Source organism: Hypomesus nipponensis, chromosome 2 (genome assembly GCF_054491055.1).
Source record: "Hypomesus nipponensis isolate SF chromosome 2, ASM5449105v1, whole genome shotgun sequence".
NCBI classification, from domain to species: domain Eukaryota; kingdom Metazoa; phylum Chordata; class Actinopteri; order Osmeriformes; family Osmeridae; genus Hypomesus; species Hypomesus nipponensis.
In genome coordinates, this window is record NC_140362.1 from 13,350,001 (window position 1) to 13,367,869 (window position 17,869).

Here is a 17,869-nt window from a genome sequence, read left to right on the forward strand (position 1 = left end):
ACAGTACATGTAGAGTATCAGGCTTCGTTCCGTCAATCTTCCCCCGGAAGGGGAGAAATAAACGAAGGCATTGTGTGCTCACCGCATCACACGAGAGAACATGTTTACACTCTCCATACAGACAGACATGTTTGGAACAACCTGGCAGCGCCGCGCCGAACAACCCCCTCTGTCAGCCAGCCAAGGAGCAGGGGGGGGGGGGGGAGAGAAAGAGAGAGAGAGAGAGAGAGAGAGAGAGAGAGAGAGAGAGAGAGAGAGAGAGAGAGAGAGAGAGAGAGAGAGAGAGAGAGAGAGAGAGAGAGGGAAAAAATGAGCGTGAGAGGATAGACGGGCGTGAGGAAGTGAAACTTGGCACCAGGCAGGAAGGGGTGAGGTACCAAGGGACAGCTGGCATGTTCTTCATCCTCCTAGTCATCATCATCCACATCATCTGGGCTGGTTTCCTCCACATCTGACTCGCAGGATGACAGGATCACCTCCTCCCTCCCTCCCTCCCCCCCTCCTTTTTTCCCCCTAACGAGACAAGCTGTTAACACAGAATGGGGATGATCACTGCTCAGTCAATCATCGGCCAGCCAATCGGCGGCTCCACACGCAGCCACTGGCTGTGGGCCGTCTCTGACCCCCCCCTCCCCCATCCCCCCACCCCCTGCTAGCCACTCCCCTCGGTCTCCCTTAGCCGCTCGGTCGCAATGATGAGAGCGTTTTTTTTTGCCCCGTTGCTAATCTAGCAACACATGCTGATTGAAGCTAACAACGGCATGAACCCAGCCAAGCCCACATCCTACCATGAAGCCTGAGGGGCGACCAGGAAGGGAGGGAAGGCGACGTTTAGAGAGGGGCTTGGATCAGGCCGTGTCTGCTGCACAACCAGGGCCTTCTCAGTTCAGCCCACAGGTATGTCAGTCTGGGAGGTGTGTGTGTGTGCGTGTGCTTGTGTGTGGTGTGCGTGTGTGCGTGTGTGTGTGTGCACTGCCGTGAGGTGGGGGTTGGGGGAGAAGTTCACAATCCGGTCTCTGTCCAGTTGCAGAGCTCCAGCTCACGTCCCGACCCGGTCTGCCCAGACGGCTTCTAGCACGTTCTACATCCGTTCTACCGCTGCCAGTTGGTCCCCAGTCAGTCCTGGATGGAAGGCTGCTCCTCAACATCACCCCAGGCCCCAGTTCTGGAGAAGGAGCTGGGATGCTGCTAAGGACAACAGTCAGAGAAGGGCGGTGGGAGTTCATGCTTTTGTATGAATGGACATCTAGTTTAGCTTCAACTTCTGTGGAGGGGCAAGAGGTTTTTGAGGGGGGGGGCAGGAGTGGGGGCAGAAGGGAGGAATGGAAGAAGGAATAGAGAATGGAGGACGGAAGCGAGGGAGGACAGGGAAGTGGGGAGAAGGAAGGTCGGGAGAAAGAGAGGACGGACAAACGGGAAGACAGGAGTCGAGGACACATGCAGGACAGGAAGACAGGACTATTAGAAAATGGCATTTGACCCCTTGACCATTTGAGGTCTGGGACACCCAATGAGCCTTTGAGCCAGAACCACGCCCCCCCCCCCCCCCCCCACCACCCCCCGCCCGACTCCTCGCTTGGTGCGCCACACTTCCTGCCAAGCGTTGAGCCTCTTGGCGTGTAAACAACAACCGCCGACGTGATTTCCTCAGACGCTCCGAAGAGGCGACCATCAAAGAGCTGTTGGGATCGGAGGAATCTCCGTCTCTTCCCAGCTGACGGCGGCTTCCTCCTACTGGCCACAGAGCGTCTGTTTAATGACAACGGAGCGTCGTCTTGGGAGATTTGACGTAGGCCTGTTAGTGTTTGCATACGCTCCAGATCCATTCTAAAACGCGTTTCTGTCAGAAACGCAGGCGGCCGCATTTTGACACATGCTGGGCCTGCCCGCCTTCCGATACCTCACATCTGTGGCGTCTTCCCCCACTCTCCGCTCTCTCCCAGCGCTCCGGAAACAAAACCGACGCCATCACCGACGCTTTGGCACAGGTCCCCTCACTGCGCCCCCCCCCCCCCCCCCCCCCCCCTCCTGTTTCCTAGGCGGCGCGGAGCAGAGCCATTACACGCGGCCCCTCCCCATTCGGGCCCGAGATAGACCGCGGGAGTTTACGGTTTCAACCGCCGAGTAAACAGGACTTGAAACGAAAACATCTCGGCCGTCACCACTTCTGACGGCTCGCTAACGACGGCCCTGTTCCTCCGCTATTGTATTTAGAGAAACCCCCGGGAGAGGCTTTGAAGAGGGGAAGACACCGCATATGGGGGGGGGGGGGGGGAGGGGGGGGGCTGGGGGGGGCTGGAGGGGGGGGCTCTAAACCCGGCTCCTCCCTCCGAGGCTGTTGTCTCTGTTATCAGACGAGGCCGATATCAGCAGCTGCGCGGAGTTTGACGCCTCCGCGGGGAGAGGGGGGGGAGTCGTCACAAAAAAAGGGGGGGGGGGGGGGGCGACGCTCCCAGAATGTCACGTTTCTAATTGACATTCTTCTCCTCCCCGCCACAGACAAGGTGAGACACGCCGGTGTGTGTGTGTGTGTGTGTGAAGGGGGGTTGTGTGTGGGGGGGAAGAAGATGGTGTGAAGTAGGTGGAGGGGGGGAGGGTGGGGGGTTTGAGCTGCTGGAGAAGAATCGCAGGTTTCTGTAAAGCAGAGTTCTGTGCCGTTTTGTGGTCTTCACTTGACAACTCTACAAAGTTGCTCCCCAAGTCACACCCGGGAACATATCGACCACCGCGACCGCGACCTGTGGCAGTTCTGTGTGGACATCCCTACCAACCATTCAGCAGCTCTCCCTGTCCTCAGAGGATCCTGCCAGGTGTGTCGTGTTAAAAGGAGGAGGCCCGCGTCGGTGCGGCCCAGTCCGGGTCCACCCAGGTCAACGTGCAGTGCGGTCGGCCACTCATACGGGTCACCTGCCTCGTCGCCGAGCGTGGGCGTGGCGCCGGCCAGGAGGCCCGTCGGAGCTCCAGAGAGCCAGGTTCATGAACCTGGAGAGAGCGTGACAGCCCCCTGAGCCAGAGGCTGCCAGAGCCTCACACAAAGCCTGGGGGCGGCCGAGCCCTCCCTCTCCCTCCCTCTCCCTCCCTCTCCCTCCCTCTCCCTCCCTCTCCCTCCCTCTCCCTCTCCCTCCCTCTCCCCCTCCCTCTCCCTCTCTCTCTCCCCCCCTCCCCCTCCCCCTCCCCCCTCCCCCTCCCCCTCCCCCTCCCCCTCCCCCTCCCCCTCCCCCTCCCCCTCCCCCTCCCCCTCCCCCTCTCCCACCCTCTCCCTCTCACGCACCTACCGCTCTCCATGACATCATCCGCCGCTTCGTTAGGACGCCCTGCAACCCTGAGCTATAAAGAAGCAGATTACAGATCCATTTTTCTGTTTGTTTTTTTTATGTGAGGTTTTGTGAGTTTGATTGTTCCCTGTGGGAATCACACACGGAACTGGTTGTCCACTATTGTACACCAGGAGTTGGGCTGGGGCTGGGGCTGGGGCTGGGGCCGGGGCCGGGGTGTTTGATTTCAACTGAAAGTCTTGAGGCCTAACAATGGTAAAACAAGAAGTGGTGTTCTCATACGTCCCCAGTGCACCTCTGGGGAACCCTGGTATGTAAATCTAACAGCCCTGGCAAAGAGTGCTGCCCAAGGCTGTATACTGTCCACACAACAACATGGCTCCACACTGGCAGCACCAGAGAGGGAGTCCTGCCAGAGCATCCACTGAGAAGCTGTACAGCTTTATTCATTGTTTCACGAGAAGTTTATTGAGGTGAACGGCGAAGACATGGCAAAGTGAAACCTCAGACAGAAACACACTCAAAGTCATCTGATGTGGAGTTGGTTTCACAGCATGGAGGCCATTACCATCCTTCTGCTTTTGGTGGTGAGAGAGCGAGAGAGAGAGAGAGAGAGAGAGAGAGAGAGAGAGAGAGAGAGAGAGAGAGAGAGAGAGAGAGAGAGAGAGAGAGAGAGAGAGAGAGAGAGAGCGTTTTGATTTCTCACAGTTGGTGGGTTGTTACGGTTACGGGATCCTGCATGTCTCTCGCTCAGAGCAACCTCCTAAACTTTTCTCTCTCTGTCTTCCATGTCGCCAACTTTCTCTCTCTCTCTCTCTCTCTCTCTCTCTCTCTCTCTCTCTCTCTCTCTCTCTCTCTCTCTCTCACTCTCTCTCTCTCTCTCTCTCACTCTCTCTCTCTCTCTCTCTCTCTCTCTCTCTCTCTCTCTCTCTCTCTCTCTCTCTCTCTCTCTCTCTCTTTCCTAATATCTTTGCTATCTACAACAGGTCCATAAAAGGTACTATCTTGAAGTATTTTGCCCAATAAAAGATTCAACTGAAAAACAAACTAAATAGGGTTCCCTGAACTGAAGAACGCTGAACTGGAGAACCTTTCACGGTTCTCAGAAGCGCTCTTTCCTCCATGACTCCAAGCGGAAAAGCCAAACCCAGATCCACACAGTAAAACTCTCCGACCGTCCACCCAGCCTGCACAGGCACGGAGAACACTGTCCTGGCTTGTTAAAGTCGCTACACGGAAAACAACATCAAAACCTCCCACATGTGAAGCATGTGACTTTATTTGTCACGGGCCCTAGAAGTCACACTTGGCGCAAAAAAAAAAAAAAAAAAGAAACGAAGGATGGTAGGGAAGCTCGCTGTGCTGAAGGCACATTTCTGTTCCAATTTAGCAGAAAATATGTTGGACTCGCCTCCCACTCCTTCCCAGCTGGAAACAGTCAAGGCTTTAGGGTCGAGCTTTTTATTCCCAGTTGACTTTAACAGATCGTACTGCATGCACGTGGTTATAATTTAGTCCAATCCCGCTGCTTACAATGATTCGCCAGCATGTGTCTGCACAAACACATTTGTTTTTGGAGTTATTAGCTGAGTCGGGAGTGAGAGGGACCCCAGCCTCGTAGGCGAGGCTCAGGGGGGCTGATGGAGAGGCTGTGGGGGCAGGGAGGGACAGAGAGAAGTTTCGGGGGACAGGAAGAGGGGTCTTGGGGGGTAGGGAGAGAGGTTTCGGGGCTAGGAAGAGATGCTCCGGAGCCAAAAGCTCCGGGGAGGGGAGAGGGGGGTTCACCTGGCTGGAGAGCAGGCTGGACCCTCGTCTAGCTCCCCCAATGAAAACCCAGAGATATCCCAAACTGGGCTGTTCCCTTCGTACGAACACGCCGAGGGATTCCCGAGCAAGCTCTCGCTCCACACACACACCTACCCGCGGCACCCGAAATGGGCCGCATTAAGCCGACGGGACACTTGGGGTGAGACCGGCCTCACTTGGCCTCAGAGAGACCAGTGCGAGTAGAGGCTGGAGACCGTGTGGAGATGCCGCTGGGTCCTGCTGAACCCGCGAGCTGTCAGATGCGAGGGCGCTTTGATTTAGACGAGCGACTCGGAAGAAAATCAAACACACCTCTCAGGAGATTTATGTTTCTGACCTAGATCCGGCGCTCGGACCCCGGCGGTCCCTTCAACCCTGCAGCAGAGCAGCCAGGATAGACAACACAACAGCCTCGACTCGTGTCACCTCCGACAGCCTGTTTAGATAACGCCTAACCGGGTTCAACTCTGAGATGGGTTTCTGATGAGGTGGACGTGGGCTGGATGACTGGTCTGTTCCCCTCCAGAGCCCCCTTCCCCCCGGGCCACTGCTGCTCTACCTTCACCCACCCGCTGACTGGCCCCTCCACCTGGTCATAGAGCAGGTGGCCGTTTACGACCCTGCCGAGTGGAATCACTGTGGGAGACGAGCCGTGCGTCATCCCGTTGGACTTTATCACGGTCTGGGTGCGAGCCAAGCAGGACACTTTGAGTTCGGTTTATGTTTCTGATCGGCTCTGGGGCTCTTCAACCTCTCCTGTCTCTCTCTCTCGCTCTCTCTCTTTGTTTCTCTTTCTCTCTGTTTCCGTTTCTCTCTCTCGGTCTCTGGGTCTCCATGTCCTTCTTGAAGAGAGCCTGGCGCTGTCCAATTGCTTACATTCCTCTCGAGATGAGAGCCGTTCGTGTTCAACCTTGCTTTTCTCCGGGGGAAGAGGAGAGGTAGACGGGGGAGGCGAGTGGGAGGAGGGGAGAGAGGAGAGGTGGAGGGCTGGGAGGAAAGGAGAGGTAGACACGGGAGGCGAGTGGGGGGGGGGGAGTGGAGAGGTGGAGGGCTGGGAGGAGAGGTAGACGGGGGAGGCGAGTGTGGGGGGGGGGAGTGGAGAGGTGGAGGGCTGGGAGGAGAGGTAGACGGGGGAGGCGAGTGGGGGTGGGAGGATAGGTGGAGGGCTGGGAGGAGAGGTAGACGGGGGAGGCGAGTGTGGGGGGGGAGGTGGAGGGCTGGGAGGAGAGGTAGACGGGGGAGGCGAGTGTGGGGGGGGGAGGTGGAGGGCTGGGAGGAGAGGTAGACGGGGGAGGCGAGTGGGGGGGGGGAGAAGTGGAGGGCTCGGAGGAGAGGTGGAGGGCTGGGAGGAGAGCAAACGAGGGAGCGGGCGCCGTAGCTGAAGCGAGCACACCTGTTGGTGGTTTATCACTCATAAACCTCACGCCTCGTTCTCACACCTGCGGCCCGACACGCAGGAAGTCATTCGTTCGCTCACACGCGGCTGAGAGAGAGAGAGAGAGGTAGAGGGGTCTTCCCCTGGACTGTCTCCCCCCCCCCCACACACACACACACACACACACAAACACACACACAGATAGGGGTGAACATGAGTCAGGCAACAGTTCTACCCCATTAACCCTTTAACAAGGCCCAATGTCACACCCTGCCCCCCCAGACCCCCGGACCCCCCGCCCCCCCTGCTCCGGCCCTGCCATCAGGAAGATCAGAGTGGGTCTCCAGGGTCAAAAGTGGACGCCACAGTGGGAGGGAGATGGCTACGACACGGTCTTGGCTTCACATATGGTCCCCACTACAACACCTCCGACATCAAAGCCCCCTTCCCCCAACGCGCCGACCCCCAGCCCCCACCTTCCATTCCCCCTTCCCGGCATTCGTTCAGCCAACACACACACACACACACCACCTATCCTTCACCCCACCTCACCCCTTCCACAACCCTCTATCGCCTCCCCCGCCCCCCCCCCCCTCCTTGCCCGTCCTCGCTCATCCTCGCCCCTCTTCTGTTCCCCTCTCCCTCGCCCCTCCTCCCCTCGCGTGGGATCGATTGGCGACCGTCTCTACAAATGTGGTGTCGTCGTCACTTCCAGCGATGTCAAGATGTCGGAAAGGTTTCCCCCGAAAAGCAAACAGCTCGGCCACATACGATCAGCCGTCAATCGAGATTCGACCAACGATCACGAACAGAAGGGTCTCATCTAATAACACTCATCATTCCACACCGAACGGCATGACGACTGGCAACACAGACCAGCATGTCTCGCGAAACACATCGGGATATCGAAGCGCAGGCGCGACGCCTCCGATGATGACGGTCTTTTAGAGGAACCGTGGATGTGTTTGTGGCGGTGGGGCGTCAGAGAGAAGACAGACCACTGCCACTAGAGCACTAACTCCTGGGTGTTGCCATTGAACCGGGATGTGAAGAACCAGTCTCAGCTGGTACTGAGCCAGGGCTGGGAGCCTTCTGATCCCTGTGTTGGGACAGAGGGGGGGGGCGGGGGGGTGTGGGGGGGGGGGGCTGTGGGGGGGCGGGGGGGGGGAACAGACAGGCCTGAAGAACCAAACCCGAAGCGTAAAGTGAGCGACAGCAGTTGAGATGAGAGTTCATCTCGCCGTGTGTGTTTCTGGGTGTCGAGACATAACTGGGAGTTGAGACGGTGCATGTGTGTGTGTGTGGGGTTAGATAATGTGATACGGAAGGGATTAGATGAACAGGTGGGCACCCTGCCATCCTCAGCCATGGGTGGCATGACGGGGCCGCAGGGGTGGCGATGCAGAGAGAGACCCGCCCACCCGGCAGGCGCCGACACGCTGCCGCTACGCACCCCGCCGCTACCGACACACAACCAATGAGTTGTCGTGCACTGACAGTTGTTATGGGTCGCAGGGGTGGGGCCGACACAGGGTGGAATGATGCTGTTCGTCCTGTGTGTGTGTGTGTGTGGTGTGTGTGTGTGGTGTGTGTCTGTCTGACACAGAGCTTTGCTCACCACTAAAAATACCTTTCACATTCAAGGATCTATCTTGTCCGTCGCTCTAAGCCTGAATACCGTTCAAACCGTCCACACGCGTGCGTGTGTGTATGTGTGTGATGTCATCGATGACGATAACCAGCCACAGTCGGCCCTGTCGGGCTGTTGTCCATTCCTGGGCCGGGTCGGGCCTGTCTCTGGAGCCATTAGCTTGGTAAACACGTTAGCGCCACGCGGCAACCCCCGATGCCTCACACCGATCAGTTAGGAGAGCTAGCTGACACATGTTTACACGTGGGGTGGGGGTGGGGGCGGAACAGGGGGCTGCTCAGACCTGGCTTTGCTTCAGATCAAATAGTACTGAGCTGGGGAGAAGCCAGCCAAAATGTAACAGAAGTGTACATAATGTAGGGAAAGAGGATGGAATCTGAAAAATGTTAATGGACTTTTCTCCTTGCAGTTATTTTGTTTAAGGGTGGTGAGTGGTTGGTTGGGGGGGTGGTTGGTTGGTTGGGGGGGTGGTTGGTTGGTGGGGTGGTGGTGGGGGGGGGGGTGTTGTGTACCAATCTGCTTAACACAGGTTGGTCTCAGTGTCTGGGCTCCCTGCTGGGAGGGAGGGACTCATGAGGAGCAGAGAATGCTGAAACTCACCACAACTGAGGCAAAGAAGAGTCCCCAAACAGATTAGTTACGGGGGGGGGGGGGAGAGATCCATCACCCCTCCACTGCACTCTCTCTCACACTCTCTCTCTCTCTCTCTCTCTCTCTCTCTCTCTCTCTCTCTCTCTCTCTCTCTCTCTCACACTCTCTCTCTCACACTCTCTCTCTCTCTCTCTCTCTCTCACACTCTCTCTCTCTCTCTCTCTCTCTCACACTCTCTCTCTCTCTCTCTCTCTCTCTCTCTCTCTCTCTCTCACACTCTCTCTCTCTCTCTCTCTCTCTCTCACACTCTCTCTCTCTCTCTCTCTCACACTCTCTCTCTCACACTCTCTCTCTCTCTCTCTTTCTCTCTCTCTCACTCTCTCTCTCTCTCTCTCTCTCTCTCTCTCTCACACTCTCTCTCTCTCTCTCTCTCTCTCACACTCTCTCTCTCACACACACTCTCTCTCTCTCTCTCTCTCACACTCTCTCTCTCTCTCTCTCACACTCTCTCTCTCTCTCTCTCTCTCTCACATTCTCTCTCTCTCTCTCTCTCACTCTCTCTCTCAATCTCTCTTTCTCTCTCTGCTGGCGTGCAGCAAGAGCCAAGAACACAACAGCACAGAGCCCCGAGTCGATACAAACAACGGCAAGACCAACAACAACAAGGAGAGCAGCCGCAGACGGGCCCCTACACTGGCGCAGCCGGGGGCTAGTCCCGCCGCAGCCCGGAGGGGTCCGCTTGTTGACGACTACCAAGCATGCCGGAGGGGGTGGGCGCCTCCAAAATGCTTTGTTTGCGCCCCGAAATGTCATACTCCTTCACCCACCTGATCTGAACTGTGTGACTCCGGCTGTGCTAGGCCCTCCTTCCCGCCGGGAGAGATTCATTTCATGATTGATGAGCCATCTCATTGGTTAGTCCAGATGCTACACGGCTGTATGTCTCATTCGCCCGCCCCTCCGCTCCTCTCCCTGTCTCTCTCTCTCCCCCCATCACGTTCTCTCCTCTCCCGCTGCTCCGACAGCCCTGATGTCGGGGGGCGGATGAACCTTGGAGACCTCTGTACATCCGACACGCACGCTATCTCTGTCTCTCTGTTTTCTCCTCCCTCCCTGCTTCTTCTCCCTCACTCTTTCTCTCCCTCTCTCCCTCTCCCTCTCTCTCTCTCTCTCTCTCTCTCTCTCTCTCTCTCTCCTCTCTCTCTCTCTCTCTCTCTCCCTCTCTCTCTCTCTCTCTCTCTGTCTACAGACAATGAGCTCGGCGGCAGGGTCCAGTAATAACTAGCAGGCCTGTCTGTGCCTGATTAAAAAAACACCAGGGCTTCTGTGTTCCGCAGGCCCACCAGGCTCAGCCCCTAATCCAGCCTAGAACCATCCTTGGGCTAGGCCCTAGCCCAGCCTAGAACCATCCTTGGGCTAGGCCCTAGCCCAGCCTAGAACCATCCTTGGGCCAGGCCCTAGCCCAGCCTAGAACCATCCTTGGGCCAGGCCCCAGCCCAGCCTGGGTCCATCATGACCCTGTGTTTGTGTGTGTGTGTGTGTGTCTCGGGGGAAGGGGGGGGGGGCTCCATGTCTCCTATTACCAGTCGTTGCAGATCGATGCAGAGCAGGTTCAGACACACAGAGGAACACACACAGACACGGCCAACAAGAGCAACGCTGTGGCTTACTGCAGTAACACTACACTGGCTGTTCACCCAGCCTCCTCCTCATCCTCTTCCTCCCCGGCCCCGCGCGTCGCCTTTACACCTGAGCGCTGTCGCCGTTTGAACCCTTTAACAAAACTCCCCTCTGCTCCCCTTGCGCTTCCTCTCCATTCTTCCTGTTTCCTCTCATCCCTGCGCTCCCTTCCTGTCCCCTCCTCCCCTCCTGGCCAGGGCCGGTACCTGTGAAACCTCCGATGACTCATGGTTTGTTTTAAATGCTTCTTTTGTGTTGTTGTTTTATGCACGCCACTTAGAAACGATTCCCACATTAGAATTTTTACAGCCCAATAAACTCTGGACTATGGAACCCAACTGGCTGGCCATATTTAGTAGCTTTATAAGGAAACGTCTTAAGGTGTAATTGCTATAGGCGGCTGTACTATTAAGAGAATAACGTAGGTGAGTGATACTAACTCTGCCCTGCACCAGGGGGAGAGACACTGGACCTTTTGTCTACAGCACCGCAGTTTCCAATCACCACGGGGAAATATGGAGTGTATTATAAGATTTATATAATAAGTCCATTTTATTTCACATTTCCGAAAATGAACTTTTACAGAGTGGTAAAATGTAGCCTGAAAGAAAACCATCTGTTTGGAGTTTAGGACTGCCAGCATCTGGGCTCCTCTGATGACAATGATGGAGGGTTGGGGGAGGATCCCCCCCCCCCCAACCCCCACCCCGCCCCGAGTATTCCCCTCCACACAGAGGGAGTCCACACACACACACACACACACACACGCGCGGCTCTCTACGGTGACTTGACGGATGGAAACCGGTAGAAGTGTTACAACGTTCGCCTGACTCGTCCGTGCGAAACAGATCTTCCTCAGTCAGTGCTCACACACTAGACAACTGGGGGGGGGGGGGGGAGGGGGGGGGGGAGGGGGGGGGGGGAGGGGGGGGGGGGCGTGGGTAACGAGACACTACATTCTCCATTCTCCACTCACAGACCGAGCATACATCCTGGAACAGTATACTGTCTACTTTGGGCCTAGAATATGTCGTGATTTCAAAAGTGTGAATCCTAACAATTTGGGTCGTCTTTTCTTGTGCGAGGTCAGTCGGAAGGGCCTGGCCACTTTGTTGAACCTTAGAGGGTTCTTCAGGTGGTTCTGTGGGGGGAACCCCCCCCCCCTGTGGAAACCCCTTAAGAAACCTTTCCAGGTTCTACAATATGTACAACGATGACAAAGACAACATGTAGAACTTGTCATTCTATTTATTTTTGACAGAGGGATGACTCTGGATGCAAAGTGAAACACGCACACACGCTCGCTGGGGGCAGTCGTGTGTGTGGAAGGAGGGAGGGGGGGGGGGGGGGGGCTGGGAGAGAAAGGGAACTCAGTTCCTCAGCACGGAGGCTGGGAGTCCGGTCAGGGCTAGGCTTGCAGTAATCCCTCTCAGGTGATGCAGTTCACAATCAGCCTTCTTCAACTGATCTGCTTAAATATGTTCCCCACCCCCTCCCTCCCCACCTCCAGCCCCCCCCCCCACCCCCCCCCCCTACTCTCATCCCTAAAAGCCCCTTCGCTGGTGGCTGAGCCCGCGAGGACTTGGGGCTACTGCTATTCCACACCGCCAGCCTCGGATCGCTTTTCAGCGTTTCCGTAAAGCGATCGTTCCACGGGCCGGTTGGCGCGGAAACGGACGGATGCACATCGTACAGGGTTCCTAAGAAGCAGCCAGGGCAGACGCATGGTGGAATAAGGCAGTCACACACACACACACACACACATACACACACACGACAGGACGCAGGGCTCCCATCCCGGGGATTAGCGTGGCATCATGTGAAAAAGCCTTGTTAAAAGACATGCCATCTGTGGCACTCCTTCACTTTTTCCTAGGGCAGGCCGGTGAGGCTAAGGAAACCCGGTGAGGCTGGTGGAGCTGGGGAGGCTGGTGGAGCTGGGGAGGCTGGGGAGGAAAAGTAAGCTGGTGAGGCTGGTGAGGTTGCTGAGGTCGGGTAGACTGAAGAGGCTGGGGAAGGTGGGTGAGGCCGGGGAGACTGACGAGGCTGGGGAAGGTGGGTGAGGCTGGGAAGGCAGCCTGGAGCCTGCAGCCACTTCATCAACCTATCCTGCTGGATCCAACATTAACACTTACACCCACCAACCTGGGACCCTTTCAGCTCTCAGCACATAAAGCCCTGGTTTCCATAACTCATGGTGTGTGTGTGTGTGTGTGTGTGTGTGTGTGTGTGTGTGTGTGTGTGTGTGTGTGTGTGTGTGTGTGTGTGTGTGTGTGTGTCCGCGTCGTGTATGAGAGCGAGAGACTGAGTGAGTGAGAGAGGAGGAGTAAATGAGTGAGAGAGAAACAGAGACTGAGTAAAAAGAGAGAGAGAGAGAGAGACAGAGACAAAGAGGGGGGATGGGGGACGACGACGACGACACACGTGTATATCAACTGGGAGGCGGAGCTTCGGACTCCTCCGAGACCAAAAGCTCAAAGTACTCGCTGAGGTACAAATGGGGTCCCTGTCCGATCACAAAATACAAATGACAATACGTCCCCCCAGCTCCGCCTCCTATCCGTTGCCCCTCTCTCCTGCTGGCTGGCTTGGCCATGCCCAGGCCGCACACGGTCAGCAGATGGCATCAGTCCCACGGTGTTTAAACAACCACAAAGTCCTACTCCAAACTTTACCTAGGGGTGTGATGTCATCGTGAGGAAGTAAGCCTTTGTTCGTAACGAGTGGCAATAATGCAAAGTGCAGCTAGGATGTCATTGCGAGTATCCATACCTAGGCAGTGCGGCGATGATGTCATAATGACCCGTAATACTCCAGAGTGCAGCTAGGGATGTCATTGTGAGTAGTAATAACTGCAGAGTGTAGCTATGATGTCATCCCAGGCCACGCTGGCACAGACTCCCTTGCTCTAGCAGGCGGGGGGGGGGGGGTGCATGGAGGTGTAAATTTAATACGTTTCTTCGTCTGTTTTTACAAAGGGGGGAAAACCTCTCGTTGAACTGGGGATGCAGTCGTGCGGTGTGGGAACCTGTTGAGAGAGGACCGGCCCAGAGAGAAACCTACTCTCACTCTCCCCCCACTCGTAGCCCCACTCATTATAACGGCATGATTCAATCTGCCTCCCTGACACTCCACTAGGCTAAGCTAGCCATAAATATAAACGCCAAAGGCTCGACATGTCCTGGCCAACGAATACCTTTCAGGTAAAGACATTTGTTGGTCTACACACAGGATATTTTTCTTTATGCATAAAGCACGCGTGTCTGGGGAGATGAACGTGGCCAACTCATATTGAGTTGAAGCAGAGTGCGCAGGGTTGTGGAGAGGGAGCTCGCTGAGTGCCAGACAGTGTGTATATAAAGCCGTCACTGGATTCTTGAGGGCAAGGGAAATATCCAAGCGTCGCGAGTCTATTGAACAGTGATCTCTCCCATGGACTTCTTTAAATAATCATGATGAATAGAGGTAAGGCTTGGCCGTAAGCCACCCTCCCCCCCCCCCCCCCCCCTCCCCATGCTAGCTGTCGCTCACAGTCTCGAACATGCTCGCGAACAACAGGAACCCCACCCCTCCGGAACCCCCCCCCCTCCCCCTCCCCCTCCCCACCCCCACACTTTCCCTCCAGCTGGAGTGGGTCCATGCAGACACCCCCCTGGTCTGGGGGCTGGTGGTCTGGGGGCTGGTGGTCTGGGGGCTGGTGGTCTGGGGGCTGGTGGTCTGGGGGCTGTGCTGTGTCGACTGGAGCATCCAGCTAGGGGGGCTCAGAGAGCTTACTGAAGGTCAACATGTGAACAGCTAAGCCTCATGCTGTTTTCTCAGGGTCAAATGGGCGAGTTAACCTGCTGCTCTCTCGCGCCCCCCCCCCCCCTCAACTTTTCATTCCTCTTCAAATTTCTCTTTCTCTCCATGTTTCTCTCTCCCTCTCGCTCTCCCTTTCTCTATATCTCTCTCTCACACACAATCTCTCTCACACACATACATATTAAAAGAATTATACATGATGCCCTCAAGCCAAAAAGGCATGGCCTAAACCACAAACACGCAACTACTGTTTGCTACCTCGACGACCTCTCATCATACAACATAGCTCAAAGTTGAACTGCGCCAAAAAGTTTGATCCCATTAAAAAAATGATATTACGGAGTATCTGAGATCACACAATCCTTATAGAAAATCTGAAGAGCAGAGCAACGTGTGTGCCAGTACCCCGCGGTGATTGCTTGATTATTTGCAGATGGGCAGCGGAGGGCTCGCGAAGAGCAGACTCCTCGTGGCACGCAGAGCATGGGATTAAATGTGTGATTGTCTTGCAATTTACAAGCCCCCCCCCCCCCCAACAAAAAAATGAATTGAAAGGAGGACCCTCTTAACTGCAGTCGGTACGCCCCCCTCGCGCTCTATGTCTTCTGTTCAAGATAGCATGAAATCAATGAGAATAGAATTCACACCCTTTGATTAACCTTCGCTAGTCCCCCTTGGCGCTGCCCTTAGGACCTTGCTTGTGTCGCGGAGGCACAGAGGGGGTCTGCAACAGCCGGCCAACTGGTCCCACCGTTATCTTATTCATCCCCACTCTCTGTATTTACCAAGGGGGATAAATCCCCGCGCTTCCCCAGGGGCGATTGTTATGCGGGTACCAACTGTTCAAAGATAACTCTGTGGTTATGAGATCAATTAAAACCAGCTTAGGGAGTAGGATAGGGCCAATTCACATGAGAGTGGAAGGGGCTCCCTCGGCATCTATTCATTATACAACTCTTTCTGTCTGCCCTAAGCCGCTCCACGATAGAGCAACACTAGTAGCGGCTCTGTCCCATCCCGTCGCCACACTGGAAGTTCCACATTTAATTAAAGATACAGTTCGGTCTTTGTTGGCAATGATAGCCCGACACGTTAAAGCGCTGAGATCACGGTGGAACGTGAGCAGTCTGTTTGACAAAATCTGTGCAGTGCCACTTGTGATCCTTGTATACAATCACATAAGCTCTTCTAAGAACAGGCAAGCTTGCCAGTCTCCTAACAAATATAATTTGGCGGAAAACCGCAGATGGATTTTACGCGTAAGAGGATGCTTTCAAATAATCAAATGGTCCAACTGAAGCACCGTGCTGGATAGTAAAATGACAAATTACCCAAATATAATCGATTTGCTACGATACCCAGGATTGACTTGCTGCAATGTAGACATGTAAACTCCGGCACCAAGGATCTTACCTGAGCGCACGTATACCAATCACATTTATAAACGGTAGGCCTACGAAATTCTATGCTCTGAACTACTAAACTAACCAGTCCGTGTAGGAAGTGTACCGGTACTTGTGCGGTGTACTGCTTTTCCATGTGCGCTATAACTGTCAGTGCGTAATGGATAATAGTCAATAGTTGATGTGGCTACCTGAGATTATAATTCCTCATCGTAAACGCTCCTTTCAGTTTGGCAAGAGTGTGCATAAACATAGCCCTATCAATGTGAGAGTCTACTTTAGATACATCCATTCATAATTGTTGAGGTCCAGAAAACTATTCACAACTTATTCCGTTCAACGTTCCCAGTGGTTAAGGGTGTTATACGCTGGCAACGAAAGCCTTACCTCTCTTGTTTCTTCTCCAACGAGGCGACTGCGTTTGACAGTTGCTGTACTCCATACAGTTCAACACGATAAGAGCAAAGGAGAATAGTCGAAACTGCATCTGGGCGGCTGGTCTGATGTTCCGAATGGATGTCGAATAAGAAACGCCGACGGTACTCGGGTTGTATTCTTTGATTCGGTGTCCTCCAGTTTCTTGAATGTTTCCAACGTGTCAAACATTAAACGAGCAGCGGTAACATAGTATCTCACCGCCGGATAGTATCATTTTATGAAGAAGTGCAGGGATCATTCAATCACAAAAGTCCCTTTGAAAGCTGTGGAGAGATTGATGAAGAAGGTTAAAGTGATGACAACTAACGAGATCAGCGTCTGTTAAAAACGGACAGTTGTCTTAACTGTGTTTGTAGGCTACACTAAAACGAAGAGCAACGAGATAATCCAAGCATTCTTCCCACGTGTGAATTTACGTATGCACGTTTATCAAAATAACCTACATGAAATTAACTACAACGGCGTGGTTACGTCCTTCGTACAACCCTCTAACGGAAGACAATGTGATTATAGTTTACTGGATTACAATTGACAACATAAACTACCTGCATGAATGGAAGCTTCTGTCAATTTAGGTTCCTTCCGAATACCAGAGAATGGTAGGAGCATCCAGCATCACTCTCGTTGTGAAAAGTTGTTCTTCAGAGAACAGCGGTCCGAGAATAGCGGTAATGTAGCCTATTTTCTTTCCTCGGTTGACGCGCTCCGATCTCAGTTTATTCCGTTTACCTGTGTTTCTCAGTAAAGCGGGCGCCGTCAGCGAACTCTTCTACTGCAATTTAGAGTCCATCAAATGTTCGGTTTGAATGTAGAGACTGAAATCTAGTAAAATCTCTCCAAGTGTGCATCTGCGGCGCGTAGTCGAGGTAAAGTGGTGGACTCGCACTGGTCCTGATGCTTGGGTGCTTTCTCATATAGCTGCTCTTGTGACGTGGAGATTTCTAGATGTGTGGGGCTGCTCAGATTTAGAAGCCCCCTTGGCCAGAGTGAAGGATTTTTTCTTTCTGTTAGAGATTGAGGATGTCACATTCTATTAAATTGCCCGAATCCTTTCCGAACAGAGGTGCCCCGGATACTAGATTGTATTAGGGGCCAAAGATAGCCTACCGGAGCCCTGATGGGAGAGGGAAATTAAGCAGAACAATGGGTGGGCGTTTAATCACCCGAGGTTGCGAATTCGATGACCTATGCTCTACCATCTCCTAATCCAAATGATAATAGATCGAAGTTTCACAAACACAGCCGGGACTCTTTGACTATTGTTTCCATTTCAGTATGATTAGGTTATTCCCCAAATAACTAGCTACCTGCGTAAATAAAACAGGCCTGTCGGATTTTCGTCGACGTCACCCCAAATGTGTATATGAAAGCCGAAATGACACCTGGGATGTTGGCGATGATCATTCAAGATGGACATATGAAGCTCAAAGTTAATATGGTCATTTATGGCGAATAGATAGAATCGACGGTCATGGTTCATTAAGAGCTGCTCTTAAATGTGTTGATCAATGATGATGTAAAAACGCTCAGCTCATCTAGCCTACTTTCAAGACTTAAACTTTGGTGTTTACAGTCGGTGAATACAGTCACCTACCAATCATCAAAATGACACCAAATTAGTTTTAGAACTGCGCTAATCACATCACAATTTGCTTTAATATTGGGCTACATGGACGATGGAAATAAGCGTCAACAAGTAGCCTATTGTATCGGATTGGTTTGTTTGCGACATTTCGCATCAATTCGAGGCTCTGCGTTCTGAAATTGGCTATAATCCATTCACCGATTTATTTTATTAATAATTTAAGTGCAATTAAATAGTCAGCACTATGTTCAAGTATTAAGAGTT

General features: G+C 53.9%; 1 protein-coding gene across 1 annotated transcript in view; it reads right to left on the bottom strand.

Moving 5' to 3' along the window:
• rspo2 (R-spondin 2) overlaps positions 1 to 17,024 on the bottom strand; it is a 44,369-nt gene extending 27,345 nt beyond the window's left edge. The window contains exons 1-2 of the mRNA XM_084669838.1: positions 16,566 to 17,024; positions 15,970 to 16,283 (exon numbers count right to left, since the gene is read on the bottom strand). Coding sequence (XP_084525964.1) covers positions 15,970 to 16,069 — 100 coding nt within the window. The 5' untranslated portion in view covers positions 16,070 to 16,283; positions 16,566 to 17,024. The remainder of the gene's footprint in view (positions 1 to 15,969; positions 16,284 to 16,565) is intronic.
• Between the last annotated feature and the right edge of the window lie 845 nt (positions 17,025 to 17,869).